Source organism: Cryptomeria japonica, chromosome 9 (genome assembly GCF_030272615.1).
Source record: "Cryptomeria japonica chromosome 9, Sugi_1.0, whole genome shotgun sequence".
NCBI classification, from domain to species: domain Eukaryota; kingdom Viridiplantae; phylum Streptophyta; class Pinopsida; order Cupressales; family Cupressaceae; genus Cryptomeria; species Cryptomeria japonica.
The window spans coordinates 639218644-639239814 of record NC_081413.1 but is presented as its reverse complement, the minus strand read 5'-3'; the positions used below and the strand labels follow the sequence as shown (position 1 = coordinate 639239814).

At 36.2% G+C, this 21171-nt stretch overlaps 1 protein-coding gene across 1 annotated transcript in view; it reads left to right on the top strand.

The window, feature by feature from the left end:
• The window catches only part of LOC131046107 (uncharacterized), a 68823-nt gene extending 49858 nt beyond the window's left edge, over nucleotides 1-18965 (top strand). The window contains exon 4 of the mRNA XM_057979774.2: nucleotides 17364-18965. Coding sequence (XP_057835757.2) covers nucleotides 17364-18674 — 1311 coding nt within the window. The 3' untranslated portion in view covers nucleotides 18675-18965. The remainder of the gene's footprint in view (nucleotides 1-17363) is intronic.
• The last annotated feature ends 2206 nt before the right edge of the window (nucleotides 18966-21171 follow it).

Sequence of the window (21171 nt, the reverse complement as noted above, 5' to 3'; positions counted from 1 at the left end):
ACACCTACCTTTTCCTACTGAAATCATCAACAAACAAAAGAAAGTACCTAGAAGTAGTGACCAATGGCGGTATTCATTGGTCCACAAACATCTGCATGAACCGGTTGAAGGACCTTCAATATTCTTCAAGCTTGTTCTTCTGGAGAAGGAGTTCCATGCCGCCTTCCTGCTTGGAAAGCTCCGCACACAGCATGTGTCTGCTACTGAATCTTAGGTAAGACTTCTACCAAATTCTCTCGAGCCAACTGAGATAGGTATGATAGGTTGAGATGCCTATAACGTTGATGCCAAAGAGCACTAATAGATGAACTCTTTGTAGCCATTGCATGTTCTTGAGATTCTCTAGTATCAACCAGCCAATACAACCCATGATCTTTGAGGCCCATGCTCGGAACATAGTATAAATTGAGAAAAATCAGATTTCTCTCACTAGATGTAATATGAATGTTGCCCTTGCCGACAATTGTATACTCTTAACTACCACCAAAGATCATTGAATCGGAGCAAGCCTTGTACTCTGTGAACTAATCTTTCCTGTGTGTGAAATGGCAAGAAGCTCCAAAATCGGTGTACCACATAGAAGATTTGACATGATCTGCTGGTCTTTTAGTCATAAATGCATAAAAGGTAGACTCTTTTGCTCAGCATGCTCATGGGCCTTTTGCTGAGACCCTTCCTAGTTAGATTTCTGATCAACCAACCACTTCTTGCAGTGCTTTTTCATGTGACCAAGCTTACCACGATAATGACATGTGATATTCTTCTTGGAACTCTCCTCAGATTTTCCTTGTCCTTTCCGTTGAGAGGACTTGCTTTGCCTTTGTCTTTGGCAATAAAAGCTTGTTCGACAGTGGCTGTCTCATTGCTGCTCCCAAACTGCTTCTTCCACCGGTCCCGCTACAAGAGCTTGTTGCAGAAGTAGTCAAACTTAAGTCAACATTGGTGGATGTAATGTTGAGAGTTTTGATGAATTGCTCATAGGATCGTGGTAAACTTTTCAGCGTGATAACCACCATATCCTCTTCTTCCATCTTGCGACCAATGGCCTCCAGTTGATTGCGAATGTATTTGATCTTCATGAGATGATCCTGCAAAGACATCTTGTCATCCATCATAATTGAGAACATATTCTTAAGGAAGAAGTGTCTGCCCTTGTCTGACGTGTCGTGTAGGTTTTTCAAGTGAGTCTAGATTTGTGTAGATGTCTTGCCAGAAGGTATTTCTGGAAGCATCTCATCGGTGACAGATAATTTTATTTACATAACCGCTTCACAATTACGCCATCAAACTTGTCGTGGTCTTTGCTTGTTGCAGCGGGACGTGTGTATGTACCAAGGACAATCTGGTGAAGGCACTGGTACTCGAAAATGGTGAGCATGTGTTATTTCCAGGTGTTGTAATTTTGACCATCGAATCTCCAATCCCTTCCAACATGTTGGTAAAAAACGCCATCCCTCCCATTTTTTGAAGGCACGAAAAACGAGGTCAAAGTCAATCCAGCAACACTAGGCAAAAATCAGTCAAACACTAGGCAATTTGGAGTCTGCAAAGAAAACTTGAATTGGCAAGACTCACAATTTCAAAATATTGTCAACGACATTTGCATAAACTGGAAACTCTCGGTGCGCATGAATCTGCCAAAAACCATAATCACGGAAGAACAAATAAACCCCACGATTTGTTTTGAAAAAAAAATTCGTGCAAAAACGCAGAGATTAAACACCACCGCGATCTCCACCAAAACCCTTGTCTCATAAACCAGGTGCAGAAGAACAGATTGCGCAGGAAAAGAATATGCCCAAATGCTGCAAAAAACCCTTGTCCATATCACAAGCAGGAATGAAAAACAGAAGTCGTGCAGAAAAACAAGACCCAGGTTGTGCGAAAAAGAAAACCAGGGTCGCGCGATTTGCAGCAACTCACGCGATTTTTATTAGAAGGGTAAAACACAAATTATCTTTGGAAATGAACCTGCAATTTTCAGCAGAGAAAATCGATCAGATTTTTCAGAAAAAGACCTTTGATTTTCAGATGAAAAGACCACAATTTTTTATTTAGAAAAGTCGAACAAAAAACTTATAAAAATTTCACGAAATTTTTAGGAAAATAGACTTTGAAGTTTATTATTAAAAAACTCGCCAAAATAAGTCGTTTGCTCTGATACCATGAAATGATAATCAATTATTTACAAAGTAGTGGAAGGCTTCTTAAATAGAGATTACTATTAGAATATTTAATTATATATTTTAGTCACCTATATTTAGTTCCTTGTTTAATGGTCATTTAGCTTTTTAGTTAATTAGCTTTTAAGCTTTATTTAGCTTTTAGCTCTTTAATCTTTTACTTTAACGTCATGTTCTAATTATAGAACATCGTCTTGTAACCTCTATATATACGTGTGTATATCTTTCAATGTAATCATCCGATTATTGAATCATTCATTCAATTTATTTTTCATGGTATCAGAGCATGGAAATTAAAAATTTCGAAAAATTTTTGTTATTAAAATTTTTCGAAGTTTTTATTGAAGAGATTTTTTTTAAAACTGTTTTTTTAAAAAAAAGCAGATTTTTTTCTCTTCCCGGGCAGTTTTTTTTTTTGCAGGTTTACAATTTTCCTAGGGTTTATGCAATTTTCGACTAGGGTTTTGACCCTTCTGTTCAAGTCGAAATTTTATTTTGGTTGCAGATTCTTGGTGGGCTTTTCGAGAGTTCAACTGGGTCGTCGTCAGATTTTTCTGGGTGCATCGTTATCCGTGCCTCAATTTTTGAGCCGTCGGATCTGCATTCTGTTTTCAGATTCTTGGTGGGTTTTTTGAGAGTTTTTTTAGATAGGTCTCAGATTTTTCTGGGTGCCTCGTTTTCCGCGCCTCAATTTTTGTGCTAGCAAATTTGCCTTGGAATTTAAAAACAGTTCACAATTTCTGCTATTTCTATAGACGTTGAGTTTTTTGTTGTTTTATTGGCACCATTTATGCTTTTTTAAGTGTGCAGAAAATTTTAATTTTTGGGTTTCTTCCAAACCTCGAAATTCGTGCCTTGGAATTCGTGCCAAAATTATCCTATAGGGTTTCAATTTTTTCAGCAGCTGTTTCTATTCTGATTTTTGAATCAGATTCTTCTGTCTCATGCTTTCATTAGGTTGACCTTGTTCAACCTCCATTTTTGTGATGGCATCTTTGACCAACATCATGTTGGAACACAGACATAAGTTCAACAACTACCACAACACTTGGAAACAGTGCATGTTCACGCTATCTGAATATCGTTGCCTTGATCAGATTGATTTAGGCCAGACCTCGTCCTACAGGTCCCAGGGTTTTCACGATTTTTTCTTGAAAAACCGTCTGTCGGTTTTCTGATTTTTTCCACAAAAAATTATGGGAGGGTTTTCATGATTTTTTCCTCAAAAATTGTTCGCAGGGTTTATAATTTTCCCTTAAAAATTATCTCATCTGTAATCCGCAATATTTGCGTAAGATTTTAGTTATCTGGGTTTTACCCTTTTTTTCCACAAAAACGATGATTTGTAACCTCAGATTTCTTGGTTTTCGATTTTCTCCTCAAAATCATAAATTCTCTTTTCGAGGGTTCCTATTTCAGGGTTTGACGGTTTTTTCCTCAAAATAGTGCTTTGTTGCAGTCAATTTGGGTCGCACCTACCAGGGCAAACATCTGCAACCGTGGTATTTTGCAGTCAATTTTGGAGTTGGTACTCTTCTACAAAAGGGTTTGCTGATTTTTTCCTCAAAATCATTGTTTCATGCTTCAATAATTCGTGTGTGCCAGATCTCTAATTCACATGTGAAGGCTACATTAGCTTGGATGGCTTTTAGTATTCTTGGTCATTAACACTTTTTAGATCCAGGGAGGGTCTCCACCACAGCAGAGTGTTCTTTTCATTTGTGATCAAAAGACCTGCAGTGTCTTCTGTAGGGTAGCATGACCATTAAGGGAGGGTATTAGAATATTTAATTATATATTTTAGTCACCTATATTTAGTTCCTTGTTTAATGGTCATTTAGCTTTTTAGTTAATTAGCTTTTAAGCTTTATTTAGCTTTTAGCTCTTTAATCTTTTACTTTAACGTTATGTTCTAATTATAGAACATCGTCTTGTAACCTCTATATATACGTGTGTATATCTTTCAATGTAATCATCCGATTATTGAATCATTCATTCAATTTATTTTTCAATTACAAGCAATGTTTCTAAAACAGAAACGATTGAGAACAAAAGACATAAAAGAAAGTTTCTAAATACTAACTAACTGACTTACATTACCATTATAATAATATTACTTTAATAATTCATAGGTAAAGTTGACATTTATAGGATCAAAATGTCTGGCAACTTTTTCTTATTTCCAATTATCATTGTTAAAAAAATATTAGTTCGATCTAATTTGTTATGAAACAAACATTGAGAATGTGCTATATTTTCCCTGTTGCCATATTTAAATCAGGGTATTTCAGCAAAGCTAAATTTAATCATATTGATAATGATTTTATTTGTACTTACTGAAACAATAAAAGCATAAGCCTCTTTTATTTGATCTTGACCCTCTGTCTAATGGATTTTCAAAAGAATCCCATTTTCCTCAATTGAATAACCTCTGATAATCTTTCCATATTTTATCATTTCTGAATGAGGGTCACTCAAAAATGTAAAGATGTTATTTTTATATAAATTATATTTTCTGGGCATTCCAAGAATTAAATCAGGACAAGGGATTTTAATCAAATCATCAACTGACAACAATTGTACTTATTGTGCTAAAGTTATTCATCCTTTCTAAAATATTTTTGGACTTATAAAGCATGCAGATCTTTTAAAAGGGGCTTAAATCATGTTTTGGATCATTGATCCAATACCTAAATGGTTCATGTTGCGTTTCCTTGGGGCCTCAAATTGCACATGCCCATAGAAGAAGATGAATTACTGTATATAGTGTAACTTGAACCATTGATGTGTATACCTTTGAATTGTCCTCATTTACAAAAAACTTGGCAGACCTAAAAGGTTTTAAAAACTCAGACTTGGCAAATTTTGGAAACATTGAAACACACAAATTTCAAAATGATTTTTGAAATTATGCATAAGAACTGAATTTACTAATGTCAGAAGTAGTTTTTCCTTGTGTTTTTATTGAGCAAAATTCAAGTTCAATTTACTACACAGTGTCATATAATTATAAACTACATATCTGTATTAATATTTTATGAATTTCATCTGTTGAAAACATGGATCCATCCAATAATATTTTATTTTTATAGTTCAAAATCGGATTTGGCATTTGGGGCTGGCAGGGCTGGTGGCATGTGCTCTGTTGTGATATAGGGCTGGGTTGAGGGGCAGACCCCCACTGCCAAGTCTAAATTAAGGCCTTTGAGACCACTGAACTATCAAATGTTGAACAACTTCCATACTTGAAAAAAATGATGAAAATGAGTTCTTTTGGGGTGGATTGATGTATTTTGTTGGTAGATGAGTTGTTGACTTAGGCTTGTGAATTACTGTGAAAAACTTGGTGGTAAGTTGCTCTCTGAGCTGGTTTGGTACATGAGAACTCGTGGGTCAGGTGAGTTTTCGGCGATTTTTTAAACTATGATACAAACTTCCAATTTCCTGTTGATTGTGCCATTTAGAAAAAGACAATTAAAAATACAAGGAGTTGAGGACTCAACCAACAGGAGAGTACCCTGTCAAAATTTGGATTTTCTTGGAGGGAAATTCAGTGAAATAGACATGTCTGGGAGGATGTGGGCTATCTGCAGCTTCTTGGTTGGTTTGCAGAGAAACTGTTGAACTGAAATTTTAGATTATGGCACTGGGGCTTTTGCCCAATTGTCTAAAGCTACCTCTATGAAAGAAATGAGAACATTTAGAAAAAAAATCCAATCAAGCATGCAGACCCACCTTATCCTCTTCTTTCAACTTAGAAATTGAAGTAGAGGAATTACTTTCTTATTATAAAATTTGGGTTAATTGGTTGATTGCCACACTGCTCATTTTAACTAGATTTGAAGGCAAGGCTTTTAACTATGGATAGATGCTCCCAGAGCTTTCAGCCACAAAGTTGCATGGACATGGATACAGATACAAATACGGATACGATATCAGATATGGATAAGACCTAAGTTGCCGGTACGGGTACGGGTACGCTGGTACGACATTTTTTTTAAGGGGGGGCCTGGGTACGTATGGGTACGTCCGTACAAAAAAATGTAAAAATCATAAATATATACATATATACACTCTAATAAGTAGAAACAAAAATTAAATTTAGAATCCCACATATCATCCATATGCTAAACAAAACTTGGAACTATCATATATGATTCATATTGATATAACTATAAGTCTATAACAAAATTACAAACTTTGAATGTTATGATAGATATCGAATTCATTGTTCACTGGCTCAACCGTTCAACAATAAAATAACACAACTAATAATCAGCAATAGCATCATATGGGTCACTAGGAAGATCAAGATCAACATCATCATTGACATTAGATGATGTAGGTAGAGTACTGGAACCACATGCAGCCTCACTGCCACTTGCACTAGCAGCACATTAGCTATCAGACTCCCCAGAAAGTAAAGATTGTGTGGCAGCTGAAAAATCCAAATCAGTTCGCTCTGGATCTACATCCCAAAACTTTGTGCTCCCATCCTTATACTCATTTTGTTTATGAGTAAGAAGGCGCAAGTTTGAATGCACATAAACGAGCTCTTCTGCCTTACTTGCTGCCAGTCGGTTGCGTTTCACTGAGTGGATAAAGGAGTATGTGCTCCAATTTCGCTCAGATGAAGAGGAACTAGCAACCTATTGAATAATTGACACAAAGTGAGAGGGTGACAATTATAAAATAGTAAAAAATCTAAATTTAGAGAGCAATAAAAATTAAGAAACTTACTTGCGATAAAACTTTGATTGCAAGAGTTTGAAGGTTTGGTGATGTATGGCCATTGAGGTACCACCAAGCATGAGAATCCTTTTTATACTTGTCACGGAGAGCGGAAACACTTTGACCATTGGAGGCTACAAAATCAGCAAACTCACTTGTCATTAAATCCTCCATTTCAGAATCTGGGAAGAGTTTAGTAAGTGCTGTCCTACACCCTTCACTGACTTTTGAATCTCTATATGGTGGTACCCTTGATGGCTTAGCAAGCATTTCATGACTATAAAATTTGGGAGTCAATGCAAATGCAAGAAGATGTAGTGGGGTGGTCATTTTGTTCCACCGCTCAACACAAATTGATTGAACCTCTTTGAAGAAAGTTTCTTCGGGATCTTGCTCTTTTGCATTGATGATGGCTTTCATTTTCTCAATCATCGAGTCAATGCCATCATATACCTCTCCCAAACATGGGTGATCCATGTCAGTATAACGGATCATACTCATGATGGGCTCAGTGAAACTCAAAAGATATTCCACTCGATCCCACCAAGTGTCATCTAGGATCATGAGCTTTACATTTGCTGCCCTTTCAGTATTGGATTGCCTCCATAGGGACCAACTTTGACTAATTACCATGCTAGCAAGTGGCTGTCGCACCTTCACAAGTCGCCTCAAGACGATTGTGTTGGATGCAAATCGGGTCTCGGCAACCTATTCAAAAATTAAAAATAAAAATTAGAATACAAAGAAGACATGATAAAAAAATAAAAATTAAGTAACCATCAAAGTGAAATGTAGATTTTAAAAATTGAAGTGTTTCAATTACCTTTAGCAACTCCAACTGTGAAAATGATCTGAAAATGGCCTGTGACATGTTATGGTTTGTGATGAACATTTGGATCTCTTCAGCCTCAACATAAATTTGTTTGATCCAATCTATTTTCCTGCCTATCTTTTGCAGCATGAGGTTGAGAGAGTGGACAGCACAAGGTGTCCAAAATATGTGTTCAAACTGTGTCTCAATCAACATACCTTCAGCTCTACAATTCTTTGCATTGTCCGTTATTACTTGGACAACATTTTGAGGTCCCACATTGTTTGTTTCCATGAATTTCTAATGGGAGCCAATGCATTGTCTATGTTTTTTACCTCCTTTGCTAGTAAGGTGCTACGCACCTTCTCATAACCTGGCCCTGTGTACCCTTGTGGAGCCTCATTTACCTTTTTCAACATATCCTGCCAATATGGTGATCGTACCACATTAAATGACAAACCGTTTGCATATAGACATCTTCCAACGGATTGATCTGCAATCTCTCTAGCATCATTCTTAAATGCTCTCTCTAATGGTCCCCTACTTCTCTTCACAATAACAGGTTCTTCACTAATTGGGTCCAAGAATGGGTGGCTCTCTACCACGATATCAGGAAAATCGCTATAAGATGGAGAAGTAGGGGGCCTCTTTGATTAAAATTAAATTAAGATGCAGACTTATTATTTAATTACTAATTGTGTAATTATTAACTAGCAAAATAGTTTTATTATTTAATTTATTTTAAAATTTTAAATAGGTATATTTAATTACTTATTGTGTAATTTAGAAGTTCGAAAAAATTTAAATGTTGTTATTACTTTCATAATTAATATTATAATAATTTCACTTTCATTTTAAATAAATTATTAAATTTAATTTTATATATTTAACATTTATAATCTATTGTTTAATATTAAATATTAATATTTTTTTTTTTAATTTGTTGTAGAAATCATAATGGCAACGACTACTAGCTCTACTCCTCAACGGACTTTCAAAACTGACCCAAATTCACCTTTATGGAAATATGTCAAAATAATAGACCAAGTAAAAGGTGGTGGAACATTTTTATGGATATGCAACTTCTGTAGTACGAAAAAAACTAGCTCCTACAGTCGTGTCAAAGCCCATTTTTGTGCCATTCCCCAACAAGGAATCAAACCATGTCTAGGAAAGAATGGAAATGGGATGTCACCTCAAGAAATAGCAGGATATATTAGAGAGCAAGAGGAAGCAGATGCAAGAGTTGGTCGTGCCTCAAACCATCCTTTGTTGACAGGAAGAGGAAGTAAATCAAAGAGGCCCCCTACTTCTCCATCTTATAGCGATTTTCCTGATATCGTGGTAGAGAGCCACCCATTCTTGGACCCAATTAGTGAAGAACCTGTTATTGTGAAGAGAAGTAGGGGACCATTAGAGAGAGCATTTAAGAATGATGCTAGAGAGATTGCAGATCAATCCGTTGGAAGATGTCTATATGCAAACGGTTTGTCATTTAATGTGGTACGATCACCATATTGGCAGGATATGTTGAAAAAGGTAAATGAGGCTCCACAAGGGTACACAGGGCCAGGTTATGAGAAGGTGCGTAGCACCTTACTAGCAAAGGAGGTAAAAAACATAGACAATGCATTGGCTCCCATTAGAAATTCATGGAAACAAATAGGGGTGTCCATCATTTCAGATGGATGGAAGGATACCAAAAATCGGCCATTAATTAATGTAATTGCAGTGTGCCCTAAAGGGGCAATGTTTCTGAAAGCTGTGGATTGTGAGGGACAGGTGAAGGATGCACAATTTATTGCTAACATCCTTATACAATGCATTCAAGATGTGGGACCTCAAAATGTTGTCCAAGTAATAACGGACAATGCAAAGAATTGTAGAGCTGCAGGTATGTTTATTGAGACACGGTTTGAACACATATTTTGGACACCTTGTGCTGTCCACTCTCTCAACCTCATGCTACAAAAGATAGGCAGGAAAATAGATTGGATCAAACAAATTTATGTTGAGGCTGAAGAGATCCAAATGTTCATCACAAACCATAACATGTCACAGGCCATTTTCAGATCATTTTCATAGTTGGAGTTGCTAAAGGTAATTGAAACACTTCAATTTTTAAAATCTACATTTCACTTTGATGGTTACTTAATTTTTATTTTTTTATCATGTCTTCTTTGTATTCTAATTTTTATTTTTAATTTTTGAATAGGTTGCCGAGACCCGATTTGCATCCAACACAATCGTCTTGAGGCGACTTGTGAAGGTGCGACAGCCACTTGCTAGCATGGTAATTAGTCAAAGTTGGTCCCTATGGAGGCAATCCAATACTAAAAGGGCAGCAAATGTAAAGGGCATGATCCTAGATGACACTTGGTGGGATCGAGTTGAATATCTTTTGAGTTTCACTGAGCCCATCATGAGTATGATCCGTTATACTGACATGGATCACCCATGTTTGGGAGAGGTATATGATGGCATTGACTCGATGATTGAGAAAATGAAAGCCATCATCAATGCAAAAGAGCAAGATCCCGAAGAAACTTTCTTCAAAGAGGTTCAATCAATTTGTGTTGAGCGGTGGAACAAAATGACCACCCCACTACATCTTCTTGCATTTGCATTGACTCCCAAATTTTATAGTGATGAAATGCTTGCTAAGCCATCAAGGGTACCACCATATAGAGATTCAAAAGTCAGTGAAGGGTGTAGGACAGCACTTACTAAACTCTTCCCAGATTCTGAAATGGAGGATTTAATGACAAGTGAGTTTGCTGATTTTGTAGCCTCCAATGGTCAAAGTGTTTCCGCTCTCCGTGACAAGTATAAAAAGGATTCTCATGCTTGGTGGTACCTCAATGGCCATACATCACCAAACCTTCAAACTCTTGCAATCAAAGTTTTATCGCAAGTAAGTTTCTTAATTTTTATTGCTCTCTAAATTTAGATTTTTTACTATTTTATAATTGTCACCCTCTCACTTTGTGTCAATTATTCAATAGGTTGCTAGTTCCTCTTCATCTGAGCGAAATTGGAGCACATACTCCTTTATCCACTCAGTGAAACGCAACCGACTGGCAGCAAGTAAGGCAGAAGAGCTCGTTTATGTGCATTCAAACTTGCGCCTTCTTACTCATAAACAAAATGAGTATAAGGATGGGAGCACAAAGTTTTGGGATGTAGATCCAGAGCGAATTGATTTGGATTTTTCAGCTGCCACACAATCTTTACTTTCTGGGGAGTCTGATAGCTAATGTGCTACTAGTGCAAGTGGCAGTGAGGCTGCATGTGGTTCCAGTACTCTACCTACATCATCTAATGTCAATGATGATGTTGATCTTGATCTTCCTAGTGACCCATATGATGCTATTGCTGATTATTAGTTGTGTTATTTTATTGTTGAACGGTTGAGCCAGTGAACAATGAATTCGATATCTATCATAACATTCAAAGTTTGTAATTTTGTTATAGACTTATAGTTATATCAATATGAATCATATATGATAGTTCCAAGTTTTGTTTAGCATATGGATGATATGTGGGATTCTAAATTTAATTTTTGTTTCTACTTATTAGAGTGTATATATGTATATATTTATGATTTTTACATTTTTTTGTACTGACGTACCCATACGTACCCAGGCCCCCCCCTAAAAAAAATGCCATACCAGCGTACCCGTACCCGTACCCGTACTGGCAACTTAGCTTAAGACTCTAAAATTAACTTAAGATGACAACTAAGATGACCATTATAGAAATAATATAATATTATATTAATACCCTCCCTTATGGTCATCATACTAACTACCCTACAGAAGACACTGCAGGTCTTTTGATCACAAACGCAAAGAATGTTGCCCCTTCTCTTTAGAGCACTTTGTTGCTGCTGAGAACCTCCTTGGATCTGTAGAACGTTAATGACCAAGAGTACTAGAATCCGTTCAACCTGATGTAACCTTGACATGTGAATTACAGAATCGGTACACACGAATTACTAAGTCGAAAAAAATAAAATTGAAACCACGATTTTGAGGAAAAATTGGCAAACCCTCCAAAGAGCAACAAACACGATTTTAGCAAAAACTGCAAAAACTTTTGCAGATGAGCACTAAGCACTGTTCGTTGCAGTAACTCCAAAACACATTGCAAGATACCACGTTTGCAGATGTTCGCCCAAGGAACTCCAAGTTGCAAGATACCACAGTTTTTGTGGAAAAAACTGTCAAACCTTGAAAACTGGATTTTACAAATCATTGTTTTTTCAGGAAAAACGGTAAAAACCCTAAAATAGGAACACCTGTCATAATTTTTGAGGAAACAATTATAAAAACCCAGACAATTATAAATCCTTATAGAATTTTTTTTTGAGGAAAAAAATTATAAAACCTTGCAGAATAATTTTTTAAGGACAAAAAAATTACAAAAACCACCAAATAATTTTTAAGGGAAAAATTAAAAACCTGTCCATGTTTTTTTTCTTTTTTTTAAAAAAACAAATGTTTTGAAACCCTTGCTGTAGGGAAAAGGCACCCAGATTGGCAGCTTACACATTGCAGAAACCCATCAAAAGTGCTGCCCAAAATCGTCGCATGCAAAAATTCGCGAAATCCCTGCCGTTGTGTGCAAAAAATACTACTGCTGCAAAGAGACCCAAGGACGGAAAAAATTTGGGCTGAAAATCATGCACGTAGGAAATCCCTCAGAAAATTGCGACTGTCAAAAATGACCAAAAAACAGGTTGCCGACGGGAAAAAGTTTGCAGTCTTTCGCATCCAAATGATGCCGTGCGAAAAAAATGAATAGCGCCCAGGAAGCCTTCACAAAAAAACGGCGCCTAGATAGAGCCAATGCCACATAGAGCTGAGTTGGGGAGAGAGGTCGGTCGCAAAGAAAAACGGCCACAAACCAATAGAAGCCTTCATGCAGACAATAACAACCTTGGGATCTGCAGAAAAAAAACGCCACACAAGCAAACCCGCAATCCAAAATAAATACTCCCACGAATTTGCAGAACTTGGCCCGCAAAGCTTCTACAAACCCTCGAAAAATAGACATGATTTGAGGCCACGATAAACAAACCTTCAAAACTGCTTGAAAAAGCCCACCCACGAAAATTTGCCCCAAATTTTTTTTCTTCGAATTATAGCTTCAGACTGTTATGCCCTCACAAAAAGTCGTGGAAGTCACCAAACATGAACCTCGAGGTCTCACACGATTAAAAATCGCGAATTATTGAACCCTCCCAAAATCTTGGGTCCCCCTGTGAGGGAGTCAGACCCAGACCGGCTCCTGCTGTGATACCCTGTTCAAATAATCGATGTATTAAACAGAGGAGACGAAGGCTGCTTAAATAGAGGTTACATGATGATGTTTCTAAAAAGAAACAATCAGTTAACTGCTGCTAAAACAGAAGCTAAAAATAGTGACAAGCTATTGACTCTAAAAATAACTTAAGATGACAACTAAGATGACCATTATAGAAATAATATAATATTATATTAATAGCATGGGTACAATATCCGATGTGTATTTGGGCTGTATTGGATTCGTATTTGTTTTAGATACAGGGATACATGTGCCCAGGGAGGGACATAGGAGTTTCTGGCTACTTTGTTCAGCCATATGCTGAATGAGATGCCCACAGATCAGATTGTGAAATATTCCTTGCAAATATTATTTGGCAATTTCCCTATTTATTTATTTTTTCTCTTTCCAACTGTCTGAATTTTTGTTTTGTTGCAGCAAAATTAAACTCATAAACATGCATGTGTTAAATTTCAAATTTTTTTTTATTGAAATTCAAATAGCAGAAAAAAAGCAGGCTATCTGAATTACGGAATTATCTTTTAGTGGAATGCAGGGTTCCACATCTCTGTCCCATGCTGCAGAATGCTATGCTTACCTCTCCAAATCACTGTGTCTCATCTAAGACCTCAGATCTTGTCGGTGTAACGATTTTTATTATTATTTTTGTCCCTTTCTGAACACACTGCTGTGGCCAGCTTGGCAATTCCCTTGTTTATTAGTCTGAATGATATCAAAGAAGTCAGATGGAATAGGTGGGATGCACCTGCCTTAAAAGACAAATTGCATAGTTTTGTTGTCTCCACGTTACCCCCAAAAGAGTGTGAACTGTGAACCACTCATTTTACCTGTCGAAAATCAACACCTCAATCGAATGGGGATTCCTTATTAAATATTTGTCTTAGCTGCAGATTCCGCGGGGATGAAGATATTGCCACAGCCCCAACTGCCCAACTAATAGTTTCTTGACTTCCAAATCCCTGCAGCTACCTTAAATTTTGTACTACCTTATTTTCTTGGAACTTTTGACTTGTTTGATCCCCAAGTCACACTTCAAAAGGAGGCAATTACATTGGTATTGTATCAATGCTTCAAAAGTGTGGTGACACCTATTCTCCTTCCAATTTCAAACATTCCTGTAATAATCTAGCAGGAGCGGGCCTTCCAAACAAGTGTCCAGATCAGTAGTAGTTCCTAGAACAGTTTCCATACCCTTACATTGGTATGGCGCCTTCTTTTGCGGTCAATATTATCATGGCTGGGTTGAAAGCATTTTACTAGCAACAAACTATAGTATCTGATTTATTCAAAAAAACAACAAATATGTTTTCTTTAAATTTTTGAATTTTCTGATTTGCATAAACCTGTGAAAATCCGGAATCCTCTATAAGCCCATTTTGACCTCTGGATGAAACAAACCGTAATAACTAGAAGATTTCTGACCTCCAATTCCTGAAGATCTGAGAGGGTTTTCATCCTCAAAGAAAATTGCTGAACCAAAGCTTTGGACAAGTGTTTTTGGAAACTTGCAATGGTAGAATGAACTACCTTTTTCCAGTTTTCCTTTCTTTTTTTTTTATGGTTTTTCCAGCTAACTCTAAAAGTTAGTAAAAATTTACTTTTTAAAAAAAATTTATTTGAATATTAATATATATAAATATTTTTAATTATTAATATCCCTTTTATTTGAATATTCACCATTTTTCTCTTTATGAATTTTCTTTGTTTTTTCACTCCATTTAATAATAATAAATTAACTTTAAGTGTCATTTTTTGAATTTTATAACTTTAGGTGCTATGTGGACATTTAAATAAATCATTATTGTATTATTTTCCTGCATATCCTCCTTTCAGCCTATGGGGAATACACATAGGCTTTGGGAACTCCGATTTGGTTCAGTTTCAAAAAGGGGATATTACAGATTGTGATAATTGATGCCTCCAAAAAATACAAGTTTTCACAAAATGCATTGCCAACATTTCTGTCAAATTTACAGGTGCCCACCCAGATATGATGGGAAGGCATGATTATATCAATTGGCAAAGTGTTTCAATGTAGATGTACTTGTGTGAAAGTGGAAGCATATAGGCACAAAGGACCTCATGTGTACAAGAAGTTTTGTGTAAAGAGTGGTATTTAATATCTATATTTGGGTTATTAATAGCTTCCATAAAATTATAAGCTATAACAGATTTTACAAGGAAAGAGGAAGGAATGTTGAACAGGCTTTGGAGACCCACCAATAAGAATTAAAAACTGTTATTTTACTGGCAGAACAATGTTTCAGAAGTGCAGCAAGTGTCCATTTTGTAAGTTTGTAATTATCTTACACAACGCTATAAGAGATGAGTTTCAAGCATGGGCTTTGGTTTTATTGATTGTTTGTGTGAACTGAAGGCATTGATTGTTCAGGCAAAATCTTCTTCAACTGTCATGTTGATGCCATAGTGTTCTATTATTGGGCTTGGGAAGATCTCAGATAATATGGCAGAATTCACACCAGTTTTCTCTGGGATGTATTCTTAGTTTTGGTATTGATTTGCAAACTTATTATGTGAAGACCATTCATTTGTCATTGTAAATTATGTAAAGTCAATTCACTACTTCAAAACATGGCATGGTAACTTAGTGATGAGGTACACATCTTAGCAGCATAGTTCCTGGGCATCTAAATCTTGCATGTTTAAAAGAAGAGATGCTTAGATGCTTCCATTCATTGTAATTTTGGGTTTCATGCTCTATGCATAGGCTAATTTCTGATCATCTGAAAGAAATAAAAATGTGCAATTGCAAAGGCAGGCATCAGAAGGTTTGGTTTATGCATTAGAGTTGAGTCAGTGCCAAAAATCACTTGAGGGAAGGGAGAGAATAACTGGTGCTGTAGATGCTGAGGTTTCTCAGATGGAGTGCTAGGTGCCCAGATGTTATTTATGATCAATAGTTGCAAGTAGTGAATTGGCGAAGCACATGTAGAACTGTACGTTTTCATATGTTATCAGTTCTAGGATTGCTTCTTATACCTCCAATAAACATCACCCCCTCTTCAATTAACCTTTAACCCAATTTTTACAGATTTACAGAGTACAGAAGATTCTCCTCCCTCGTCTTCCAAATTTCCAATACAGTTGCATCTACAATGTCAAGTTCGTGGCCAAAATGCATGTAAAGTAACTGCCATAGATTCTCAATTGGGCAAATTGGCTGCACTGAAAAAAAATGCTGTTGCTGTCATTGGCAGGCTGCAAATTCCACTTTTATCTCTGACATTTCATCCTCACTGTACCCTAAGGTTTGTCTGTAATTTTCCAACATTCAGTGGCACCCTGACTTTTATCAGCAAATTGCCAACTTTATAGAAATTGGGTGACATCACCGAGGATTTTACAGATGATACAACCATTATGTCAGCACAGCTACACCTACTGTGTATCTCAGAAGCAGTCTATTTTCACAATGATGTGGAAGCTATGCATTTGTTCTCTGCACAAGTTTATCATTTCAGAGATTGAATTTAAAACTCTATGGATGATATCATAGTATGTGTAGAGAAATGGAATAACTAGTTTCATTATAGATCGCTAGTTTGTGAATTTTACAATGACCTGTAGACAAATTTTTGTAGTCCTACTATAACAATTTACTTTGCAGTGGAAATATGTTTCTTTGAATGTGGTGGATGTTTTCAATATTGCCCCCCTTTTGTATAACAGACATAAGATTTACACAGTCCATGTTAGTGAGATCAAGAATGCTTCTGGATGCAATTCTGTAGGAGTGTTTTAAAATCAATGTTTTGGCTTGCACTCTATGATCGCTCACCAGGAGGAGAGAGTAGAGTTACAGGGAGCATGAGATCTAAGAGAGTTAAAAAAGAACAAAAGAAATGGAACAATAGAAATCAAATAATAGTTAATATTAATGTGAGAAAGTTTTAATTATCATATTAAGGAACAAAATTGTAATAAGAAAAGTTTTAATTATTATATTAAGGAATATGCTGGTTATGTTGAAATTATATGAGTTATTAGGAATTTGAGGAATATGCTGGTTATGTTGATATTATTTAAGTTATTAGGAATTTGAGGAATATGCTGGTTATGTTGATATTATTTGAGTTATTAGGAATTTGAGGAATATGCTGGTTGTTTTTAATCTCTGAATTATGCTATCCACATTGTCAGAGACTCTTTGATAATGATAACATTTTATATTCAATCAAAAATAATTTTAGTATCCTATTGAACTTTCAATGAGAATAATTTATACTAGTAATGCTTTGCATTTAACATTCTCATCAATTCTTTAATCATATGTGTTCATTTTTGTGCAGTTGGCAAGGCGTGTGCTTCTGCTGGTGGTGGTGGTTGGTGTCTTACTAATTTACATGCAGCCCCCTTTGCCACAGGCATGGACTTTTAAGTCTAAGTTTATGTACATATCAGATTATTCTGTTGATGATATTACTATATATGGTTTAGTTGAAAAGAAGGCTTCCTGGCCATCATGGTTACTTATCGGAATAATAATGGTTTCTCTTGCTGCGGTTACTAAAATTATTCCAGTGCAATACATAGTAGAGCTCAGGATACTGTACGCTGTTGGCATTGGGATCACATTGGGTATATATATTTGTGCTGAGTTCTTTATTCAAGCTCCCATTCTACATGCCTTGCTTGTAGGAGCTGTTACATGTGCATCCGTCTTTGCGGTCTTTACACATCTTCCTTCTTCGTCGAGTCCAAGGTTTTTACCCTGGGTATTTGCGTTTCTGGTTGCACTTTTACCTGTTATGTATTTGATTGAAGGTCAGCTGCGGTTAACTACTGCAGAAAATGGAGATGAGGAAAGGTTTGTAGCACTATTAGCTCTTGAAGGTGCTCGGATATCTCTGTTGGGATTGTATGCTGCAATTTTCATGCTGATAGCTTTGGAGATTAAGTTTGAACTAGCATCATTGATGAGAGATAAAGTCTTGGAGAAAGGAGGATTGCCAAAGGTATCAAGTCAGAGTTTTGTTCCAAAGTATCGCCTTCTTCAACAACGTCGGGCATCCATGGTAGCTTCCTTCACAGTAAAGAAACTAGCAGCAGAAGGGGCATGGATGCCGGCAGTTGGCAATGTTGCTACAGGACTCTGTTTCTTAATATGTCTAATACTGAATCTACATTTATCTGGTGGCTCAAATCGGGCAATATTTATTCTGGCACCAATTTTGCTGCTGCTCAATCAGGATTCAAGCTTCTTTACTGGCTTTGGGGACCGACAAAGGTACTTCCCTCTTACTGCTGTCATCTCTTTATATTTAGTAGCATCTAGCATATACAAACTATGGGATGAAGTATGGCATGGATATGCTGGGTGGGGACTTGAGACTGGAGGTCCAGGTTGGTTCTTTGTTGTGAAAAACACAGCCTTGTTGATGCTAACTTTACCTAATCATATACTTTTCAATCGCTTCATGTGGGACTATGCAAGACAGTCAGATTTAATATTATTATTGATCATGCCTCTCAATTTGCCTTCAGTTGTAATGACTGATATAATCGCTATTAAAGTTTTGGCATTGTTAGGCATTATGTATGCTCTAGTCCAGTATTTGGTTTCAAGGCACATTAGAATCAAGGGAATGAGGTTTATTTGAGTGAGAGAAAAGGGTTGTACTGGAAAATTTTTGAACTCGGCTCCTTTTGAATAGTTCATATCATTTATTGCATGGTAGTCCCTTTTTTGTGGGCTGAATAATTTTCATTTTCACAAAACAAGAGTAACTTGGTACCAATTGAATTTTGGTTGCTGATATACATTAGCTGGTTTTAGATAGTTCAGAAGTGATGAACCAATGTTTCATAGCAGCTAAAGCTGCCATAGTTGCATATAAATTACATCTTGAACGATATATGGAACTTAAAATAAAATCACTCAATTTTTGATCTTTGACTTTTGTGGAATTATGCATGCTACATTGTCACATCAGTGTGCTTGGCATTTTGAACCTCAGAATTAGGAGCTCACAAACTATATGTATTGTAATTTTGTTACTTTGTCGGGCTTTCTAGCAATTGATTATGGTTATATCACAACACTTGCTGATAACCCAAACTGAATGAAAAGCTTTGTCCCTTCTATCATTTAATTTGCATTTGAAACAATGATTGATGTGGTACACTAACGAGGTCAACCATAATGTATACAAGTGTTCATTCACAGATGGTAAATTGTGTTTTTTCTATTTAGCTTTGCTTTCCTATGTTCCATGGCATTTCTGGGATGAGGATGGTGGGACACGTCTGGGATGGCTGTACACTAACATGTGCACACACACACATATTGCGTGTGTTCATACACATGCATTTATATTGTATGTGTTTATTCATCCATATATATTACATGTGTATCTGTGTTCTTTTTACACATGCACATATATATGTGTGTGTGTGTGTGGATGCACACATACATATGTTTGTGTGTGTGTGGTTATGTGTTCATCAAGATTCAAATTTACACATTCAAATAATGCATCAAATTTGAGATATAATGTTTGATGTTTTTTGATATAATTATAGCAACTATAATAATTTGGTTGCAATTTGAAATTAATAATTAGAAATGCTTGAACCTTTTGAATTTAACTTTGATTTTGGTTCTGGAAACTTTAGCGTTGACTTTAATTTTTGTTAAATTTGTTTTCAATTTTAATTTTGATGATTAAGATCTGTGCTGTCATTTTTTATGTTATAGGGAGGATTTGGGGTTTGATATCATGTAAAACCTAGTAAAAGCTTAACATCTTTAATGTACATGTTCACAATTTTGAGATATTATCGGAAATTTATAGAGTCTGCCTAGTTTGAAGGTCGTCCTTTCTTGCATGACAAGCATATTTGAGTAAAAGTCCTTTGCTTGCTTGTATGTTGGCAGCTTTGCCATAACTGCCTTCAACTTTTCTGTGCTAGGAAATTTTTTCTCTATGCACATGAATAGGTCATATTTGACCTCAACGTCATTATCCTTATATGATGGGCTATTCAATAGTTTTGGACTTTGATAATATATAATAGCATGGAGAGGGGACTACAACTGTTGATCCCATCTCCTAGCTTTTATGTCCGAAAATGACTTGTGCTTGCACTTTTTATTTTCCATCTTACCCCTCATCACTTCCTTGGCCCTCTCCATGGCCCCATACAAATAGGCTGTGGGGGATTTCTCTCCATCCACCAGCCTCAAAACGTTTACTAAAGGCTCTGAAAATTCTATGACTTGTTCAATCACATCCCAAAAACTTGTAGAATAAATGTACTTTGCCACTATTATGCTATTTGTATTACCAAAAGTAATGACAGAGAGAATGATTACCAAGACATTCAATATAAACAAAGGACTGAAAGTCTTCTTAAATAAGAGTTACAAAATTTATTGATAAGGATAAAATTGACAGCTAAGAAAAGTAGATGACAAGTAAAATAATAAAGGATATTCCTTAAGTCTTTTAAATAACTTAATTGATAATTATAACTAAATGTTACAATATTATTTTAATGCTCTCCCTTAATGGTCAATTTGTTGACTACACCAAGCTTATCCCAAAATTTTACAAATTTGTCAGGACTCGAAGACTTGGTAAGAATGTATGCAATCTTGTCCTTAGTTGGAACGTACTGCAACATTACTGATCCATCTTCTACAAGTTGCCATATGAAATGATAATGAAGCTCCTTATGATTTGTATGCTAGTGGAAGATTGGATTCTTGGCCAGCTTTAGCACCCCTTGATTGCTACAAAACAAGGGTGAAGGCCTTGCTTGAGACATGTGCATATCTGAAAGAATCCTTCAGTGCCATACTGCCTCACATGTTGCTTTGATTGTTCCTTGATATTTTTCTTTGTCAAGGAAAGAGCTATTGCATGCTGCTTCTTATTGGTCCATGTGACGGCACCCGTACTAGGATTGAAAACATACCCATAATTGGACTTCAGGTCATCAACAAAACTTGCCCAATTTTAATTTGTGGACCCAACCAACCTAGGATCTTTTCTTTTGCTATACAAAATTTTAAAGTCGAGTTTCCCTTTTACATATCTCAACATCCTCTTTGCTGCAACCCGATGTTTTGCCTTAGGTGTTGTCATGAATTTG